This window comes from Nannospalax galili, unplaced genomic scaffold, assembly GCF_000622305.1.
Source record: "Nannospalax galili isolate Female #2095 unplaced genomic scaffold, S.galili_v1.0 scaffold737, whole genome shotgun sequence".
NCBI classification, from domain to species: Eukaryota; Metazoa; Chordata; class Mammalia; order Rodentia; family Spalacidae; genus Nannospalax; species Nannospalax galili.
Window position 1 is genome coordinate 2602834 of NW_008341172.1, and position 18496 is coordinate 2621329.

At 40.2% G+C, this 18496-nt stretch overlaps 1 protein-coding gene across 2 annotated transcripts in view; it reads left to right on the forward strand.

Annotated features, from left to right (window-relative positions):
- Exoc2 (exocyst complex component 2) overlaps positions 1-18496 on the forward strand; it is a 190617-nt gene that overhangs the window by 47232 nt on the left and 124889 nt on the right. For both annotated transcript variants that reach the window (XM_017799040.2, XM_008836674.3), the window contains exons 5-6: positions 8161-8274; positions 10221-10345. In XM_017799040.2, coding sequence (XP_017654529.1) covers positions 8161-8274; positions 10221-10345 — 239 coding nt within the window. The remainder of the gene's footprint in view (positions 1-8160; positions 8275-10220; positions 10346-18496) is intronic.

The following is an 18496-nucleotide window of genomic DNA, read 5'->3' on the forward strand; positions in this document are numbered from 1 at the left end:
TCTTAGACAGGAATTGGATGTTGAAAAGCTCTGGAGAATGCAGTTTCTAGTGAGCCTGGATGTCTGGTTAGCACCCTTGAAGCATGGGTCATTCTAGAGCTCTTTGAAGATTTTGATGTCTTTTAAATTAAGATTGAGACAGTCCAGTACAGAATGGTAATGGCCAGGTGTTTGAGCAGTGCCAGGCATGGGTAGGCTTTGCAGCTGACAGAGGGTGCAGCTTCTTCCCAAGGCCGCTGAGAAGTGTGGGCAGGAGAGATCCTTCTGACTGCACCCCCGTAACCTAGAGGCAGCTTTGCAGAGGGCCTGAGGGAGACCAAGGGGTGCTTAAGTCCTATAGGGGAGTCCGACCAGCCATTAGGACTTGTTCGATGCTTGCTGTAGAACAGCTGTGCGAGCCGCTGTCCTCACTCATTTTGGCAAACTGTGCTCCCGCAGTTCTTTTGTCCCAGCTCCTCTCACTATTTGGTTGTCTGTTATTCTCATTATTGCTGCTATTCTTAGAACAGTTTGCTCTGACCCATCTCTGGTGGCACTTGTAAGGTCAGGAAGGACAGGCAGCAAAAAATGGCAATACACAAGGGTTCAGCTTGCTTTAAAATTTCTTTCCTTTCTTCTCAAGAGGTAACGTAGTGTGGCCTGGAACCAGACCTTCTGACTTTGAATCGGGGATCTAAGGCTTACTAGTGGTCACTTATGTTCGGGCCTGGGTTCTTCAGACCTTTCCTAGGGCTATTGTGAGGACCCTCCATGAGGGCAGGTGAGTGCCACAGCCTTAGTGGGGCCTGGTCCTTGTCTCGATGATGCTTTGCCCTTCCCCAACATAGCCACTCAGGAAAAGAATCTCTTTTGTAGTAAGTGTTCTAGTTTCATTTCTATTGTGTGGATCAAACACTCCAGCTAAAAGCAACTTAGAGGAGAAAAAGTTTATTTGACTTATAGTTCTAGGGATTACAATCCATTAGGGCAGGGATACCAAGGCAGGAACTTAAAAGTATAACACCACAGTCTGAGAATATGCACACACACACACACACATGCACGTGCATGTGCGCACATGCGCGCACACACACACACACACACACAGAAAGAGACAGAGAGACAGATCCTTGCTTTCTGCTTAGTGTTCAGCTTGTTTTCCCATCTTTTATACAGTCCAGGGCCAGCCACTACATTTAGGGTGACTCTTTTTGTCTCATTTAACAGTCAAGACAATACCCCGTAGACATGCTCACAAGCCAACCTGATCTAGATAATTTCTCATTCAGGTTCTCTTTCGGGTGATTTTAGTTTGTGGCAAGTTAACATTTAAAATTAGCCAGCACAGTAAGTTTATACAATAATAAATTATATCAAAATTTAAACAGGCATTGTTTATTCAAATGGCTTCTTTCTTTCCCCCCTTTTTCCTCCTCCCAAGAAAGCTACATGTATTGGATTGAATTTTTTTACCTTAGAGACTTTTATTTTCTTTTTGGTGGTGCTGGAGGTGGAACCATGGCCTTGTTACATGACTGTATATCGAGTTATTCCCTGGTCCAGGGAGAAAAAGAGAGAAGGAAAGGAAAGGCTTGAAGTGCAGTACACTAGTGTGGGGCTTATTTTCCTGACCCACTTAATAGTTTTTAGAAAAAGGCTTTTGTCTCTGTAGGAATGATGTTGGTTTCAGGTTAGAATCCTTACTGTCTTTAGTTTTTACTAATGTCATTTGGGGGTTTCTTTTTATAATTAATGGCTGGAAAACCTTATTTTTTTTAAATTATTGAATTAAAGGAACACAGGGATCTTAATATTATTTGCTAGTTGAAAAGTAGTAATTAAGAAGGTTTGAAGAATTGGAAATGCTTATTATAAAATAGTGAACTGTGATCCTGGTGACTTGTCAGACTAAAGTGGGGAGGTGGACTTTGGAAGATGAATCAGCACTTGGTAATTGCCTTGTTTAAGTTGGAAATTCTCTACAGCTGACCAGCTGTGTACAGTGGAACAGTGAGAAGGGCCTATGGCGGTGTGGCCAGTTTCTTTGAATCTGAAAAAGCAAGTGAGAATAACACAATATAGGTTCCTTGTTGCTTTTTGGTGTGAGCCAGGTTTTAATAAATTTTATTGGTAGACCCAGCATGCACGCCGTCAACTTTCAGCCCACAAGATTTAACAACTGGCATTTATTGGCAACTTTGGCTATTAAAGTCCTTCATGTCCCTAAATTTTTCACTGATGTTTTTGCACACGTGGTACCATGATACTTATAAAAATGTTACTAATTGCTCTGAAAAAGTAACTTCACTTTGAATTGAGACTAGGATTTGCTTGTAAAAGGTCTATATTTCTGATTTACTGTGCTGATTGTCACAAATAACATGTTCTTACATAGTTCCAATTGTAATGGATACAAACTATTTAAGCCATAAAAGAAGGTAAAAATAGGCTCATGTTAAGTGAAAGCCTTCCTAAAGTTTTGTTTCTTGAAAGTCACTTGCTAAAGAGAAGGCTTATGAGCAGTGCCCTGGCACTGGAGCTTGAATGAGGTGAGTGCTCCTGTTTTAGGTGCCTCCCACTTTTTGGGTGAGTTGTTACTGGGGAATGCATGTCTAGAGTACTTAATTGTGCATCACTATTATCTGTTTTATTTCTATGTGGTTTTTCTTAGCAACACACATCTGACTTTCTTCTTAGTGTTTCCAAAAGAAACTGACCATTTTCCCAGAAAGCTGCTTTTAAGGAAGACAAGGTGGCAGCAGAGCCAGTCTTGGGAAGAATGGGGAAGAGCCCCAAATTCACCCTTTAGACTTTTGTAAAAGTCGATTTGTGGGCTATTTAGTGGCCAAGTCCAGAAATTGCCAGATTTAAAACCAAAAACTTTCCCATTAGTGTTGAATGTGACATTTTAAACTGTGTTGTTGACATTTAAAGATGAAAGAAATGAGTATAGGGGACACACTCGAAGAGCTGATAGGTCCATTTGCTGTTAGGGCCCTCCCCTGACCTCCACTGCTGCATGAAGGAAGTGTCCTCCTCAGGCAGACACTGTAACCAGGCCCTGATGCCTGGGGGATAACCAGTGCTCTGCAGTGAAGTGTGTTGTACACATAGTGTGTTTTCCAGTATGGATTTTTAAAACCTTCCTGTTGGTTTTATGTCTTATCTACTTGGTCAGATGCCTGAGACTGACCCGGTTTTGGAAGGTTCAAGTCTGAGTTAACACTGCCATCTAATGGAAAACTTTTTTAGCAGCAGCAGGACAGTCAGTAACTGAAACTGTGTTCTGATTCTTTGATGAAAATATTTTGTGAGGTTTCATGGCAGCAAGTGTGGCTCCCAGTCTCTGTTTCCAGCTAGTAGGGTGAAGGTACAGATGGAGCCTGAGTACTCTGTTTGGAGCTTGCTCTCATAGACTTGTTGAGCTGTCCTCTACAGTTGGAAGGCTGGAGTTTTTCCAACCATTACTCTGAACAAGCATTGTTAACTGTCCTGCCTCACTGCAAGGGTGACATAGTGCTCCTTCCTTCCTGATGCTGTGAAGATACCATGGGCATTTCATCATCATAGATTTGAAACTGTGGTTTTATTTCATATCTAATACTGGTTCTATATTTGATAGAAGTGCTAGGCTAAACCATGACTGATGACATAACCTCTCTTAAGTATGTTCATTCCTATTCATTTGTAAAATGAGGACACATTAAATTTGCTTGCTATGATGGGGATAACATACAATGATGCTTAAGAAAATAGTCTTTCAAATATAAAAAGAAGGAATATAAAGTAGAAAAAAGCAATAGCTAGTAATATTTTTTGAGCAGCTTTCCAGAATTACTGTGTACTTTAATCCTCAAATCATTGCCACAAGTGAGCTGTTGCTATCCTCAGGAGTAAACGGAAGCATGGTGACATGAGCTGCCGGCCCAGGCTGTACCACAGGTGGATCCAACCTGGGGCTTTGTTCCTACTTGCTCCTCACCCATCTCTTCCTTGTGAGTCCTGGAGTGAGCCAGCTGCACTTAGCCTTCCCTCTTCCTGTTCATCTGTTTCCATTTTTCAGGTATAAATGTAAACACTCAGTATATTTTAGCTTATTTTAATGCTAGAATATTAAGTCAAGATGCCTTCAGCTGTAGGTAACAGAAAATATAACTTCCTTTGTTTTGAACAAAAAGGGCATTTCTTTTCTCATCTGCAAAGTTAAAGGTGATGCATTCTAGTGTTTTAGTCATGTCATTGAGGTTTGAGGAGCTCAGGTTTGCTCTTCTGATGACCTTCTTGTAAAAATAATTTCCTTTATAACTGCAAAATGTTTTTCACAATTCCTAATGTTGAAACTTGGTATAATGATATTCAGAGGATGGCTGTTTTTTCTGGATTCTCCTTAAAATGTGGTGACCAGCCAGCTGTGGTGGTGTACTCTTTAATCTCAGCACTTGGGAGGCAGAAGCAGGTAGATCTCTGTGAGTTCAAAGCCAGCCTGGTCTACATAGTGAGTTCCAGGTCAGCTGGGGCTACAGGGAGACCCTGTCTCAAAAAGACAAAAACAAAACAAAACAAAAAAAAGTGATGACCTTCCCTAGAAGGGGATCTTTTCTTAGACATCACCGGTGAGAACAAGGTCACCAGGTAAAGGGTAAGAGGACAGCAACACATGCTTGGTATTCCCAGTACAGGTGTTTTAGTGTGGGCTTTGTGGAAAGTACCCTATGAGTGATCATCTACCACTGGTCCTCAGTGTCTGCTAACAGTAGCTTGTGCCTCTGTCTAAGGTAGGCTTGGGTTTGGTTGAGTGATTGGGACAAGAAGACATGATCTCTCTGTTAGAATTTTATCATCCTGACAAAATCTCTCTTATTTTTGTGTGATTCCTGCTTTATAGCTCAGCTTTCTCCCATTTTAAGTAGTTCAGATTGGTGAAAGAGTTGTAATGCTTTTTGTAGGAAATCACTGAAAACTAAATTTCATCTTTAGCTGGCTTGGCTGGGGTGGTTACGATAATTTGAGTATTTGGACCAAGATCTGGTGTTCTTCAAGTTCTGCCTGACCCACTTGGGAGTGGGAGAGGCCGCATGTGTGCCTGTGCTTTCGTCTCAATGTGAAGCTCTCTGGTGGGAGCTGTGACCTCCTCTCCTTCAGCAGAGTTCATTTTGAGGATCTGCCAGGATCCTTCCTCCCACCTTGCCCTGTTAGTGGCCTGGTATGATCCTGACTGAAGAGAAGGGCTTGCCTCTGGAGTCTGTGGGAACCCTGTCCTGCCTGGGGCCTCCCTGGGGTTTCCACCACCAACACTGTGGCTTGTTCCATCCGGGCTCTTGGAGAGCCAGGGAGGTGCTGAGGCATTTCTGGGACAGGAGAATTTCTTAGCAGTTCTCTTCCTATAGTCTTCACTAGAGAAGTTATCTAAACATTAGGAATTGCTTATTAGAAGTTATCTTTTGATATAATTGAGATGGTGTTAGGAAAGTGTAATGGTGAGTTTTAAATGCCAACCACAGAATTGGAAGTTGTGGAGAGCTACATCTTTCAGTACATCAATTGAAACCTTTTGTTTACTGTTTAGGATATAACTTTTTTAAAATGTGTCATGTATGTCCATTAATTTTTTTAAACTGCTGTGTTAAGTGGGGTTTGACTGCCAGGCTATGGGGTCTTAATGGAGTTTAGGCCATTTTGCTATGACTTACAGCTGCTGTTTTTTGTGCCTTGATTTAAAAAATATGTATTTTTATTATTTTTATTTTATGTGGAGAAGTGTTTTGTCAGTATGTATGTAAATGCATCATGTGTGTGCAATGCCCACAGACGCTGGAAGAGGGTATGGGTCCCCTGGAACTGGAGTTACAAATGCTATTAGCTGCCATGTGGGTTCTGGGAACTGAACCCAGATCCTCCAGTAGAGTAGCCAGTACTCTTCACCACTGAGCCATCTCTCCAGCCGGTGTCTTAGTTTTTGCTTTGGTGATTTGGTTGGTTTATGAGACAGGGTTTTGCTGGCCTAGAACCAGCTGTGTAGACAAGATTGGCTTCAAACTCACAATCTTCCTGCCTTGACCCCAGGTGTTGGGATTACAGATGTATGCCACCATGCCTAGCCCAACTACTGTATTTGAGTTCCTTTTGCTTTACTTGAGTACTATGTCATATGACCTTTCTTGGTCTCATTCTTTTTTGTTTTTTGTTTTGAAACACTATAGTCAAGGCTGGCCTGGAATTCATTATGAGACCCATGCTGGCCTCTAACTTAAAGCAATCCTCCTGCCTCATCCTTTGGAATGTCTTCTTAGTGCAGTTCCTCCTCCCTGGGGATACGGATGTTCAACTGTGCTCTCCCACTGTGCTCTTTCTCCACAGTTGTGTCCTTAGTCAGTATGTGTGTTTGGAACTGATGGCTTCTAGGATGACGCTTGTCAGTTCATACCTGACAATTTTGTATGTTACGATTACTTAACTTTCTTTTACTTTTTATAAAAAAAAGCCTTTATTTTTATTTTATCTGTAATGCCTACATGTATATAAGTGCAACCATGTCATACAGTGCCTGCAGAAGTCAGAAGAGGGTGTCAGATCCCCTGAAATTGGAGTTACAGACTTTCATTAGCTGCCATGTGGGTGCTGGGAATCAAACCTGGGTCCCCTGCAAGAGCACCTAGTATTCTTAACTGCTGCGCCATCTCTCCAGCCCCTACTTAACTTTCTTAATCAGTGAAGTATCAAGACATTATATAGAATGCCTGTGACAAAAACAAGGGCTTTATGCCACCATAGACTTCTTCCTAACACCATTAGCCAACTGTGTATAGACAAAGCCACATGATCCTTCACACAGCACATTAGAAGACACTCCCTAGTTAAGTTAAATGGACGAGTAAAGCCCATGGCCTTTCATAAGGAGGGTTCCGTTGACTTAGCTGGGGCTGGGCATGTCCTGATTCTGTTATGTTACAACATTTTGCTGTGAGGATCATTATGATTCCTACAGTATGGTTACTTTTGCTACAGTGTGCAGCCTTGCCATCATAGATAGGTGTATTCATCTGGGTCTAGCCAAGGCGACTACAGGTTTAGGAAAATAATTCTTTGTGCCTTCAGTTATCTTGTGGGCCCAAGTGAGGATTCAGTGCTTTGTACCTAGCAAAACCAGTTTCTAAGTGCCTGTTACAGTGTGAGACTGTGGCTAACAGGAAAGATACAAAGCCAGCCCCCCTCCCCCAAACAACCAACCCATTAACTGTTGATGATGTTGGTGAAAAGCAAGGAAAATTATTGTCTTTGGGTGAAGAGGGAGTATTGGTTATGGGTGAGGCTTCTTAGAATGTGGATGGGAGCTGTGTTTGACTTTGGTGCACGCCTTTAATCCCAACACTCAGGAAGTAGAGGCAGGCAGATCTCTGTGAGTCCAAGGCCAGCCTGGTCTACGTAGTGAGTTCCAGGCCAGCTGGGGCTACAGAGAGACCCTGTCTCAAAAAAAAAAAAAAAAAAAAGAAAAAGAAAAAAAAAAGACTTACCAAGACTCCAGACACAAACAAGTAGAAATACTAGAACTTTTTATATTTCATCTTAGCATAGGACTGCTTACCCCACTGAATCAAATGTAAAGATACTGGTCTCTAAAGTGATGTCCTGTTCATACCATATGATTTGGCTTGCTCAGTCTATGATCACAAACGTGGCATAGGCAGAGAGTATAACCTCAGGTGCTGAATTTTCTGGTTTGAGGATTAGAGTAGCAGAAATGAATCCTGAGAGATGAATAGGTTCAATAGAGTGAAAGTCTGGAATATGGAGCTTAGATTTCATCCTGCAGGCAGGGTGAAGGGCCAGCAAATAAGGTCTACAAGATTGTGTGCCTGGGGGCAGAGTCTGCCCATGGTAGTATAGTATGAAGTTTTCCTGGGGAGCAAATATCTGTTCACTCCACATAGGACAGTGACAGGCAAAAGAAATGATTCCACTTGTGCTGCTTAGTTTTACCCACCACAGCAACATTTACATGAAAGGTAATTAGCCACAATGTAGAAAGTGTACTTCATAGTACATTCAAATACGTTCTTGATGCCTATCCTATATAATTAAAATGATTCATACACATACTTATTTTGGTAGTGTCGGGTGATGTTGGTAACATTTTTGTATCCCTAGTAGTACTAATGTATTTTGACTCTTTTTTCTCTTTAGAAGTAAATTTCCTCAGAAGGACTTAGAAATGTTGTTTCATGGCATGAGTGCTGATTTTACAAGTGAAAATTTTTCAGCTGCCTGGTATCTCATAGAAAATCACTCCACCACCAGGTGAGTAGACTTCAAACTATGAACTATGGAGGGCTTCAAACAGAGGGATTGTACAGTAACTGAGTTAGGTCTGGGCCTACATATGATAACAGTTCTAGGTTTATGAATTCTTTGACCTGGTAAGTACCTAACTGTCTTAAGGTGCCTGTTTCTTCATCTGTAAAACGAGATTCTTAGAAGACTTTGTTCCCTTCCGCCTCTTATAGCTTCCATATGCTTCATTATTTCTGCAACTCATTGAAATTTTGTAGTCTTGGGGACCTAAACTTATATGTATAAATGAGACGTGTTCCTCTGTTAGTCACACAAAAATAATCAGTTCTGTGTAAAATTCGGAATACACTACTCTGACCATAGAGCAAAGAGAGGTGAGGTAGCTTACCTTTATTTTAAGATGAGGTTTAAAATTAGCCCAGAAAGACACAGTTGTATTTCCAAGTTTGTGTTCCTTTTTAACATTTTGCCTATGCTGTTTGAGAGCAGATTTGTAACTTTTTTGCCAGATTGATTTAAAACAGTAATATTTAGTAAAAGCATTTAAATAAATGAATCACTTATACTTAAGATTTATATTCTTCATCAGTCAGCTAGTTAAAGCATATATTAATATAATTTTTTGTCCTAGTTTGTTCTTCATTGCTGTGACAAAATACTCTGACCACTACCAACTTGGGGAAGAAAGGGTTTATTTAGCTTACATATCCCAGGTCACAGTTCAACCAGGACCCCAAGGTAGGAACTCAGGGTAGGAGCCTGGAGATAGGAGCTAGAGCACAGGCCATGGAGGAATACTGCTTACTGGCTTGCTCCCTTGAACCCTGCTCGACCTGCTTTCTAATGTAACACAGGCCCACCTGCCCAGGGGTGGCACCACCCACAGTGGGCTGGGCCCTCCCACATCACTCATCAAGAAGATGCCCCTCAGACATGGCCACAGGCCAGTCCAATAGAGGCAATTCCCCAATTGAGGCTTCCTCAACCCAGGTGTGTCAAGTTGACACTAAAGCTATCCAGCACATTCTTTTTTTTTACTTATTGAGATGAAAACCATTATTAGAAAACATGAGGAAAAGTTGGTATTTTAATACCTAAAGAAATTTGATCTTATAATGTTTTTAAAGCAAATACTTAGAATTTAGTCTAAAATTGTATGGAAGATGGCTTTAACTCTTCATTATGTTCATGTTTTTTCCTGATGTAACTCAGAATTTACCTGTTTTATGTATGGAGCTATCTTAGTACTTAAGGCTCTCTTGTAAGTTTTCTAGCCATATTGTCACAGCTCAAATGGAAATAAAAGTTCTGAAATATAGAGACCTACCTTTGCTTCCTCTCAACTTTTGATAGAGATAAAATATAATTTTATTTATTTATTGCTTTATTACAAGTTTTTAAACTAGCATGCAGAATAGTGTGTTTCATTATGGTATGTCCACACATGTGTATTGTATGATTTTCTTCTTTTTTGTTATTTGACTTTTTAGTTGACCCATAGGTTTTGTGTAACTTTATTAAGAACAGAGGAATGTGTATCGGTGTGGTAAGATTAGCATTATGCCCAGTGTTCTAAAGCACAGAAATGAGTGAGTGAAAGAGGCCTGTCTTGAAATACTGCCCCTTAACTGGCCAACTGGGTCTTTCTATCAGAAGATATTCTGAACCCTCTATCAGTCAAATCATGTATGTAGGTTATTTAAGCATCCATTTTTATATGTATTAGGGATGTGACACATTTGAAATTACCACTTGAGCATTTTAAAACTATAGCTGTTTGTAATTTAGGCTTCTAAGTTTAGATCTAGATAAGAATTTGGAAGCCTGTGTTTTTTATGGTCTTTTATATTAATGCATAAGCATCTTCACATAAATTTCAGTATTCCTAGTATTTTATACTTAATGATCTTGTTAAGAATCTCAAACATTTGATTTCTTCCAACTCATTTCAGTTTTGAACAGCTCAGAATGGCGGTGACCAACCTCAGAAGGCAGGCCAACAAGAAGAGTGAGGGCAGTCTGGCCTATGTGAAGGGCGGCCTCAGTACCTTCTTTGAAGCACAAGATGCCCTCTCAGGTAAGGCAGTTCTCAGAGCCATCTGCTGGGGGTTCCACCAGGGAAACCCGATGCTTCTCCCACGAGTTTATGAGGTGTGACATTCAGTCTGTATTTACAAAAGTAGGGATTTAAAACGTACCATAAATATTTGTTGCAGACTAGGTTGGAATCTCTTTGAAGGCCTTGTACTTTCAATGTTTGTCTCTAAGACGCTTTGACCCATCTGACATGTGAAATGGGAGACTCCTGTCACTCTCTAGGATGTTCAGTCTTCAGGGCTGTTGACAAATTAAATCCCACTGGGCAGAGTTCTAGAATTCTTAAAATGTTTGACGGGATCACATCTTATTCATGTGCCTGATTCTCAAAGCATTCCCTGATGTGTGTTTGGTTTGGAAAGGACTGATGAAAATGTGGCATTGTTTGTAGCCATCACCCCTCAGGCCCCCAGTGTACACATGTCAGCTGGCCACTCTGACATCATGATTACAAGTAGGAAAACTTATTTTAGGAAGAAATAGTACAGCTTTTGATATTTTAGTGACTTAAAAAAAATCAAAGTTGCCTGTAGTTAATTTTTATGTAGTGAAAATAAAATGTATTAGTAAAAATTAATACTATTGATTTTGAAAATTGAGGTAAGGACTTGTATGCTAACTATCTTTAATTCTTTTTTATTACATTTATTTATTTAAATAAATTTAAAATTAACTATTTAAATAATTTAAAAAATTAATACTACTGTTTTTGAAAATTAAGGTACTTGTATGACAACTATCTGTAATTCTTTTTTATTACATTTGTTTATTTTCTTGTTTATTTATTTATTGAATTTGTGTATGCACATGCATCACAGCACATACGTGGGAGTCAGAGAACAACATGGGGGAGTTGATTATGTGTTTCCACCATGTGGGGTCCTGGGACCAAACTCAGGTTATTAGCCTCGGCGGCAAGTACTTTTACCCCCTGAGCCATCTTGCTGGCCCATAACTACCCATAATTCTTAACTACAGAGGCTATACCTTCCTCAATTCAGAAAGGCAATTTTTTTTCTTTTAAATTAACATCTATTTTAAAAACTTACTGTTTTTAAAAGCAATCGAATAAATCCTTCTCCTCACTAAGGGTCTATCTGATAGCTTCCTTGCAGGTAGAAGTTAGGTCTTTGATTGGGTGAAATGCAGATGTTGGCAGGGAATAGAGCAGTGAGGCTCTGTTCTTTGTGTGTGTCTGTGCCCTGTGAGTCCTGATGCTTTTTCTTGTGCCTGTCTTTCTCTGTGTCATTGTTGTCTCAACATCACTTTGTCAACAAGAGGGACCTGAGCACGTGGGAACAGTTCTGTCTTGTCAGTAACAACACAAATGATTCCCATAAATTAAGATGATTTCATATCACATTATCTCTACCTTTTAAAAAACTTATCTGTGTATACATGGATGCTTCTCTATGATTTTTGCTTCTATAAATGGATTCACTCTTAACAGATTTCAAGAAATTTTATTTGGTTCAGTAAACTTATGCAGCCTCATTTATTAGACATTTGCCCTGGAAATATGTTGGGATCTTAAAATCCAGCAAAGATAATGCTGATCAACTGCTGCTAACTTAACACTGTTCTAGCATATACAAAGTGTTTGCAATAGTAAAATTTAAAACTTTAGCTATGTACCATATATATATTTGGTTTTTCTGTGTTTTGGTATACAAGGAAAGCATATTATAGATAACCATAAATTAAATTAGAGTATTACTCTGTAGTAGACGTTATCGTATTGACATTTTTTTAAAAAATATTTTTTATTTACTATTTTATGTGTATTGTGTGTATTGCCTGCATGTAGGTAAGTGCATATTTGTCGTGCAATTCCCTCAGAGGGCAGAAGAGGCTTACCCATGTTGTGCAATGCCGCGGAGCTCAGAAGGGGGCTTCGGATTTCCCTGGAACTGGAGTTAAGGATGGTTTGTAGCTGCCATATGGGTGCTGGGAATTGAACCCAGGTCAGTGCTCTTAACTGCTGAGCCATCTCTCCAGCTCCTATTTTTTATTTTTTATGTGTATGAGTATATTGCCTACATGTAGGTAAGTGCACCTGTGTTGTGCAATGCCTGCGGAGGACAGACGAGGCCATCGATCCCCTGGAACTAGAGTTACAGACAGTTGTTAGCTGCCATGTGGGTGCTGAGATTCGAACCCGGCTCTTCTGCAAGAACAACTAGTGTTCTTAACTGCTGAGCCATCTCTCCAGCCCCCCATATTGACATTTTGATGTATTTTCTTTTGTTTTTGTTTTTTTTTCTTAGCTTTTATGAGTATGCATTAAAATGAGATTAAAACCTGTATGGAACTTTGATACTAGAAACCTTTTTTATTAAATTATTTTATTAGTTTATATTCATTGTGCCCAGTGATGGGTTTCATAATGATGTTTTTGTTTAAATATATCATGTACTTTGATCAAATGTATTCCCCTTTACCCTCTCTTGTCCCCCCATCCAGCTCCCCCTGTTATGAGAATGACTGTTCTGGGAATGCCTTCTATTAATATATGGCCATGCTTTTATAAAACAAAGAAGGTGGAACTCTTAGGAATGGCTTTTACAATATGGACATGCTCTGGGCAAATGGCTTTGACTTAACCTTGCAAACAAAATGTTAATTTCATCTTAGCTTGTTTATAATGTAGACAAGCTCACCAAGCCTTGGACTCTTCTTGTGACCTTCTTAATCCCTCATGACCCTTTCTTGCTCTTGTCCCAGAATAATGTAAGTATGTATGTATTTTGCATATCCAGCAACTGCTGTAGACAGTAACTTTTTGTTGGACACAAGAAAGTTATCCCATTTGTGTTGCAAACAGTAGCTGGATTAAATTGATAACATCTGTTTATGGTGGCATCTGCCCTATTTTAGGTTAATAGAGGTCAGAAGGGACGTAATCCTCTAATAAGACAGCTCCATTTTTACTTCCCATTTTCATGCTAGATATACTGTTTCAATAAAAGAAAGCCAGAGTGAGCCCTTGTTTGTGAGCACATCTTTGAGAGTATGAAGGAGCAGGTGCTCAGAGCAGTTCAGGTCCCCTCTTGGCTAAAATGGACGTTAACTAAGAGTCAGGCTATCTTTATTCAACCATTGCTGTAATGTGGCATCACATAGTAACCGTCTCAGTGTTCCTCTTCTTAAATCACTCCCTGTCTACTTTCATGGTGTGGAGGTGTAGGTGTTTGTATGTGTGAGACCGGGAAAGAGGAGGAAAGAGGGGGAGGGGGGAGAGATGAAGGTAATGCATGTGTCTTTCTGGATCTGCTCTTTCCATTTAATATGATGGTCTCCAATACTTTTATCTTCCTGCAAATCACATAATTTTCTTTTCTTGTGGCTGAATAAATCTGTTGTGAATATATATAACACATTTTCTTCATTCATTCATCTGTTGATGGGCACCTCAGCTGATTTCATAACTTGTCTATTGTGAATAGCATTGTAATAAACATGAATTTGCAGATCATCTCTGTGTTGTGCTGACTTAGATTCCTTTGAATATATTCCCAGGAGTGGTATAGGTGGATCATATGGTAGTTCTATTTTTAATTTTGTGTGGAGTCTCCACAGTGATCACACTATTTTTAACTCCCGCCAACAGTGTATGAGGGTTCCACTTCTGCCCACCCTTGCGTCCTAGCCAGTACTGTTGTTGGTCTTCCTTTATACAGCATTCTGATGTGTGAGATGGGCTGTCAATGCAGCTTTATTCTTTGTTTCCATTGTGACTGAGGATAGTGATCCCTGTCAGATGTGTTAGTCACAAAGATTTTCTCCCAATCTACAGGCTATCTCTTCACACTGTTTTCTTTGCAGTGCAGAGGATTAGAATTGCCTGCCATCCCAGTTGTCAAATCTTGGTTTTATTTTCTGAGCTATTTGAGTCCTTTTCAGAAAGTGCTTGCATATGCCTATATTTTCAAGGACTTTTCTCTAAGCACTTTCAGAATTTCAGGGCTTACAATAATCTTATGATCCATTTTGTCCAATGTGAGAGGTAGAGATCTAGTTTCATTCTGACTCATGTGAATATCATTTTCTTTTTTAAAAATGATTTTAAAAATATTTATTATTTTTATTTTATATGTATGAGGGCATCGCCTGCATGTATGTAAGTGCACCCATGTCATGGAATGCCTGCATAGGTCAGAAGAGGGTGTCAGATCCCCCGTTATGGGATGGTTGTTAGCCACCAAACCCAGGTCCTCTGCAAGAGCAGCCAGTGCTCTTAACTGCTGAGCCATCTCTCCAACCCCCAGGTATCATTTTCTCAGCGCCATCTGTCTTTTCTCCAGTGAATGTTTTGACAGATGTTTTGTCAGCAATTAGATGGTTGTAGCTGTGTGGGTTTATTTCTGGGTCCTCTGTTTTATTCCATTCCTCTATGTGTTTGTTTTTGCTGTTTTTCTTATTATGGTTCTACAACTTAAAGTTAGGTAATGTTATACAACAGCATTGTTTGGGATTGCCTCGGCTAGTCCAAGTCATTTGTGCTTCCCTGTGAAACTCAGGATTTTTTTTTTTTGATATTTAAATTTTGATGGGGATGGCATTGAATCTGTGGGTAACTTTGAGGAATGCAGCCATGCTCGTAATATTAATTCTGCTAGTGCATAAGCATTGGGGAGCTTTCCATTTTCTCCCTAGTGTTTTAAAGTTCTGCTGTAGAGCCCTCCTACTTTAGATTTGCTTTGTTTTCTTTTTAGCCCGTGATGAATGGAATTTTCTTTTCCTGGTTTCTTTTTTGGTAAATTCATTATTGATGTATACTAAAGTAACTGGTTTTTGTATGTTGATTTTCTGCCTTGCTACTTTGCTGAAAGTGTTTATTAGATCTAAGAATTTTCTGATGGGGTCTTGTCTTTAGGATTCTATCAGCTGCTATTATGTGACAAGACTTTTCCTAGGGAGATCACACACACACACACACCTCTATTCACCCCAGAATGGGAACCTATTAGGGACCAAAGTAATGTTTGCACCAAAGTCCAACTTGGTAAACCAATGAGTTTTTATTGGGGTTACAAACAGGAGTACATGTGAGGGGTCACTGACAGGAGCAGGAGTGACTCAAAGAGCAGCTGTCTCACTGAAAAGCCCCTTCAACACAGGTGGTGGCTCATGAAACCTGCAACCCTGGGGCTCTCTGCACACATTGCAGGCAGCTCCTCAGGTCTGAGAAGGCTTCTCTCAGCAGCATGGCTGATCAGAATCTTTTCCTCCAGCAGTTGTTTACTCTTTCTGTAAAGCTCAGGTGGGGCTTTGAGAATCTTTCAAGGTTCCACTCTCCTAAACATGTGGCCTTTCATTTATCTCCTCAGTCTCATGAATTTCCTCTGACATTCATTTTTCAGTTAGGAGGATACTGCTAAACAATACTCTGTCCTCTTCCATAGTGTTCCCTGAGCCTTAGAGGGGGTGATACAGGTGTCCATGTATGGATAGGCATTGAGCCACTGTGCCATAACTACAGGTACCTGCTCTCAGAAGTTTGAACAGTGGTTATGAGTTCCTACTATATACCATCCATTACAAAAGAAAGTTTGTTTTCTTTTATGACTGGTTGAGGCTGACAGCAACAGTTATCTATGGGCAAAAGTACAAATGTTCAGAAGGCAGTTTGATAGGCACATCACATCCATTTAATAAAACAATAGCGGCTTCCCCACTGAGGCCTATGACCTCACCAGCCACAGGTTTTTGACCTAGCTTTATCATACCGGATGTGAACTACCTTGTGTAGTACAATCTTAAATCTAGTCAGAAAGCTGTTGATTGTACCCACAACAGCTATGCCACTACTGCACAAGCAGATACTCCTGCCTAGTGTTTCGGTACTATAACAGGCAGGGTCTAGAGCAGAAATGTTAGCGACAATTCTCCCTCAGCAGCCTATGTAGCACCTTCAGACACTGTGGAAGTCAGCCAGTATGGAGAAGCCTCCAGCTCAGTCCCAGCTTGATTCCTTCATGTCCTTCAGTCACAGCCTGTGATGTCTTTGGCATTATTATTATATTATTCACTCTTCTGTGACTGTGATAAAATAACATGACCAGGGAAACTTATAGAAGGAAGAATTTATCTGGATTTAGGGTTCCAGAAGGGATAAGAGTCCATCATAGGAGGGAGGCATGGCAGCAACATTTCTGCTCTAGACCCTGCCAGCTATGGTACCAAAATGCCAGGCAAAGCTGTTTGTAGAGTATTTTGAATTGAAAATCTGTGGTTTCTGGCCAGTTGGGGCTGAAGAATCAGCTGTAGACAACAAGAGACCAGCAACACCATGGCAAAGTCTTCTGGGAAGTAATTCCTCAGGGTTAGCACAGAAACTGTGGTCCAGAGGGGGCCCGAGCCTCTATCTCCAGCTGGAAGCAGGACTTAGTAATATGTTAAGAGTTTCCTGCATGGTTCTGGTGTTGAAAGCATGAGGGGGTCACAGAGAGCAGCTGAGGCTTGGCACCCTGAGGCCAAGAAAGGCCATAGGTGAAAGTGCAGCCTCAGCTGCAGTAAAGACCCTAAGATTGAAGGGTCATGGAGAGAATCTGAGGCTTTTCACACTGAGAGGCCAGTGAAGGTGCAGCCTCAGTTTCAGTGGAGATCCCAGCTTTTTGGAGATGTCAGAACCATTGGACGACCACCAAGGGCAGCAGCAGGTGTGGAATGGAGCTGGTCTGGGTCTGTGACATGAGCTGTGTGCCCTGTGGATGGCAAAGTCAGAGAAGCAGAGCTGCCAAAATCCTTTGGAGCCCAGAAGATCGTGAGTGAATCCAAGATGTCCAGCCTTGAGCTATTTTGCTGGACTTAGGCTTTGCTTAGGTGTGCCTGATTTTTTTCCCTTTGAAAGACGACCGTACTTGTTTTGGATTTTACAGGAGCCCATAGTTAAAAGACTTTTAAAAGAGACTGAACTTTTAAGTGTTTGGATTTTTTAAGAACTGTGGGACTTTTACGGTTGTACTATCTTATGTTGTGATACTGTTAAGCATCATATCTTGGGGACAAGAAATGGAAAGGTTGTGTTTTAATAGAGATGTGTTTATGTGTCAAGTTGACAAGGGGCCAATTGTGCTTTTTGATGAACTAGAACACTCAACTATTCTGTCATCTTCTCTTCCTTTTTGATCTTTATATAAAACCTGTTAGTCCTTTGTATAAATACCACAGTACTTTATGCATTCATAGCTTTTTAGTAACTTTTTCCAATGATAACATTGAATGAAAATGATCCATAGTTTTAAAAAATGCTTTGTTTCTGTTTTTAAAAAATTTCTTCTTTGAGAATTTTGTATATGTATACATTGAAATTCGATGTTCCCGTCCCTGTCTCCCCACTTTTGGTCGGGTTTCAGTACTATGCTGTACAGAATCAGACCTGTGCATGTTGGTATGTATACTTCAGTGTGCTCTGCAGATTCAGAATAACATCTCAAACTTTTAAAGAAGTGGTTCATATAATTACTCAGGTGATTTTCCTTACTTTTCTTTATGAAAATGATAAAGGTAGAGAAGATAGTATATGCAACCCCAGTATACCAGAATTTTACACTTGTATTTTCTCATACTTGTTTAATCAGTGTTTTCAAGGTTGGCTTGTTTTCATTTTTTTTACATTTAAAAATATTTATTATTTATCTTTATTTTATGTATATGAGTATATTGCCTGTATGTATATAAGTGCACTTGTGCCATGCAATACCTTCAGAGGTCAGAAGAGGGTGTCAGCGTTCGAAACTGGAACCATGGAATTGTTAGCCACCATGTGGATGCCAGGAATCGAACCCATGTCCTCTGCAAGAGCGGCCAGTGCCCTTGACCACTGAGTCATCTCTCCAGCCCCTCTTACATTTTTAAAGCAAATCTTAAGTAGTGCGTTTTTCTCTCTCATGGCTTAGCATGAATCCCCTTCTTAAGGGAAATTGTACTCACAACCACAATGCTTTTTGAACAGTTAGCAAAACTGCAAAATTCTTCAGTAGCACCTTTACCACAGGTTATGTTTGTGTGTCTCCAGTTACCCTCAAACATTCCTGTAGTTAATTTTGTTCAAATTAAGGTCTAAATAAAATCCTGAGATTCCATTTTGTTCTGAATCTCTTAAGTGTCTTTTAAGCTAGGATAGTCC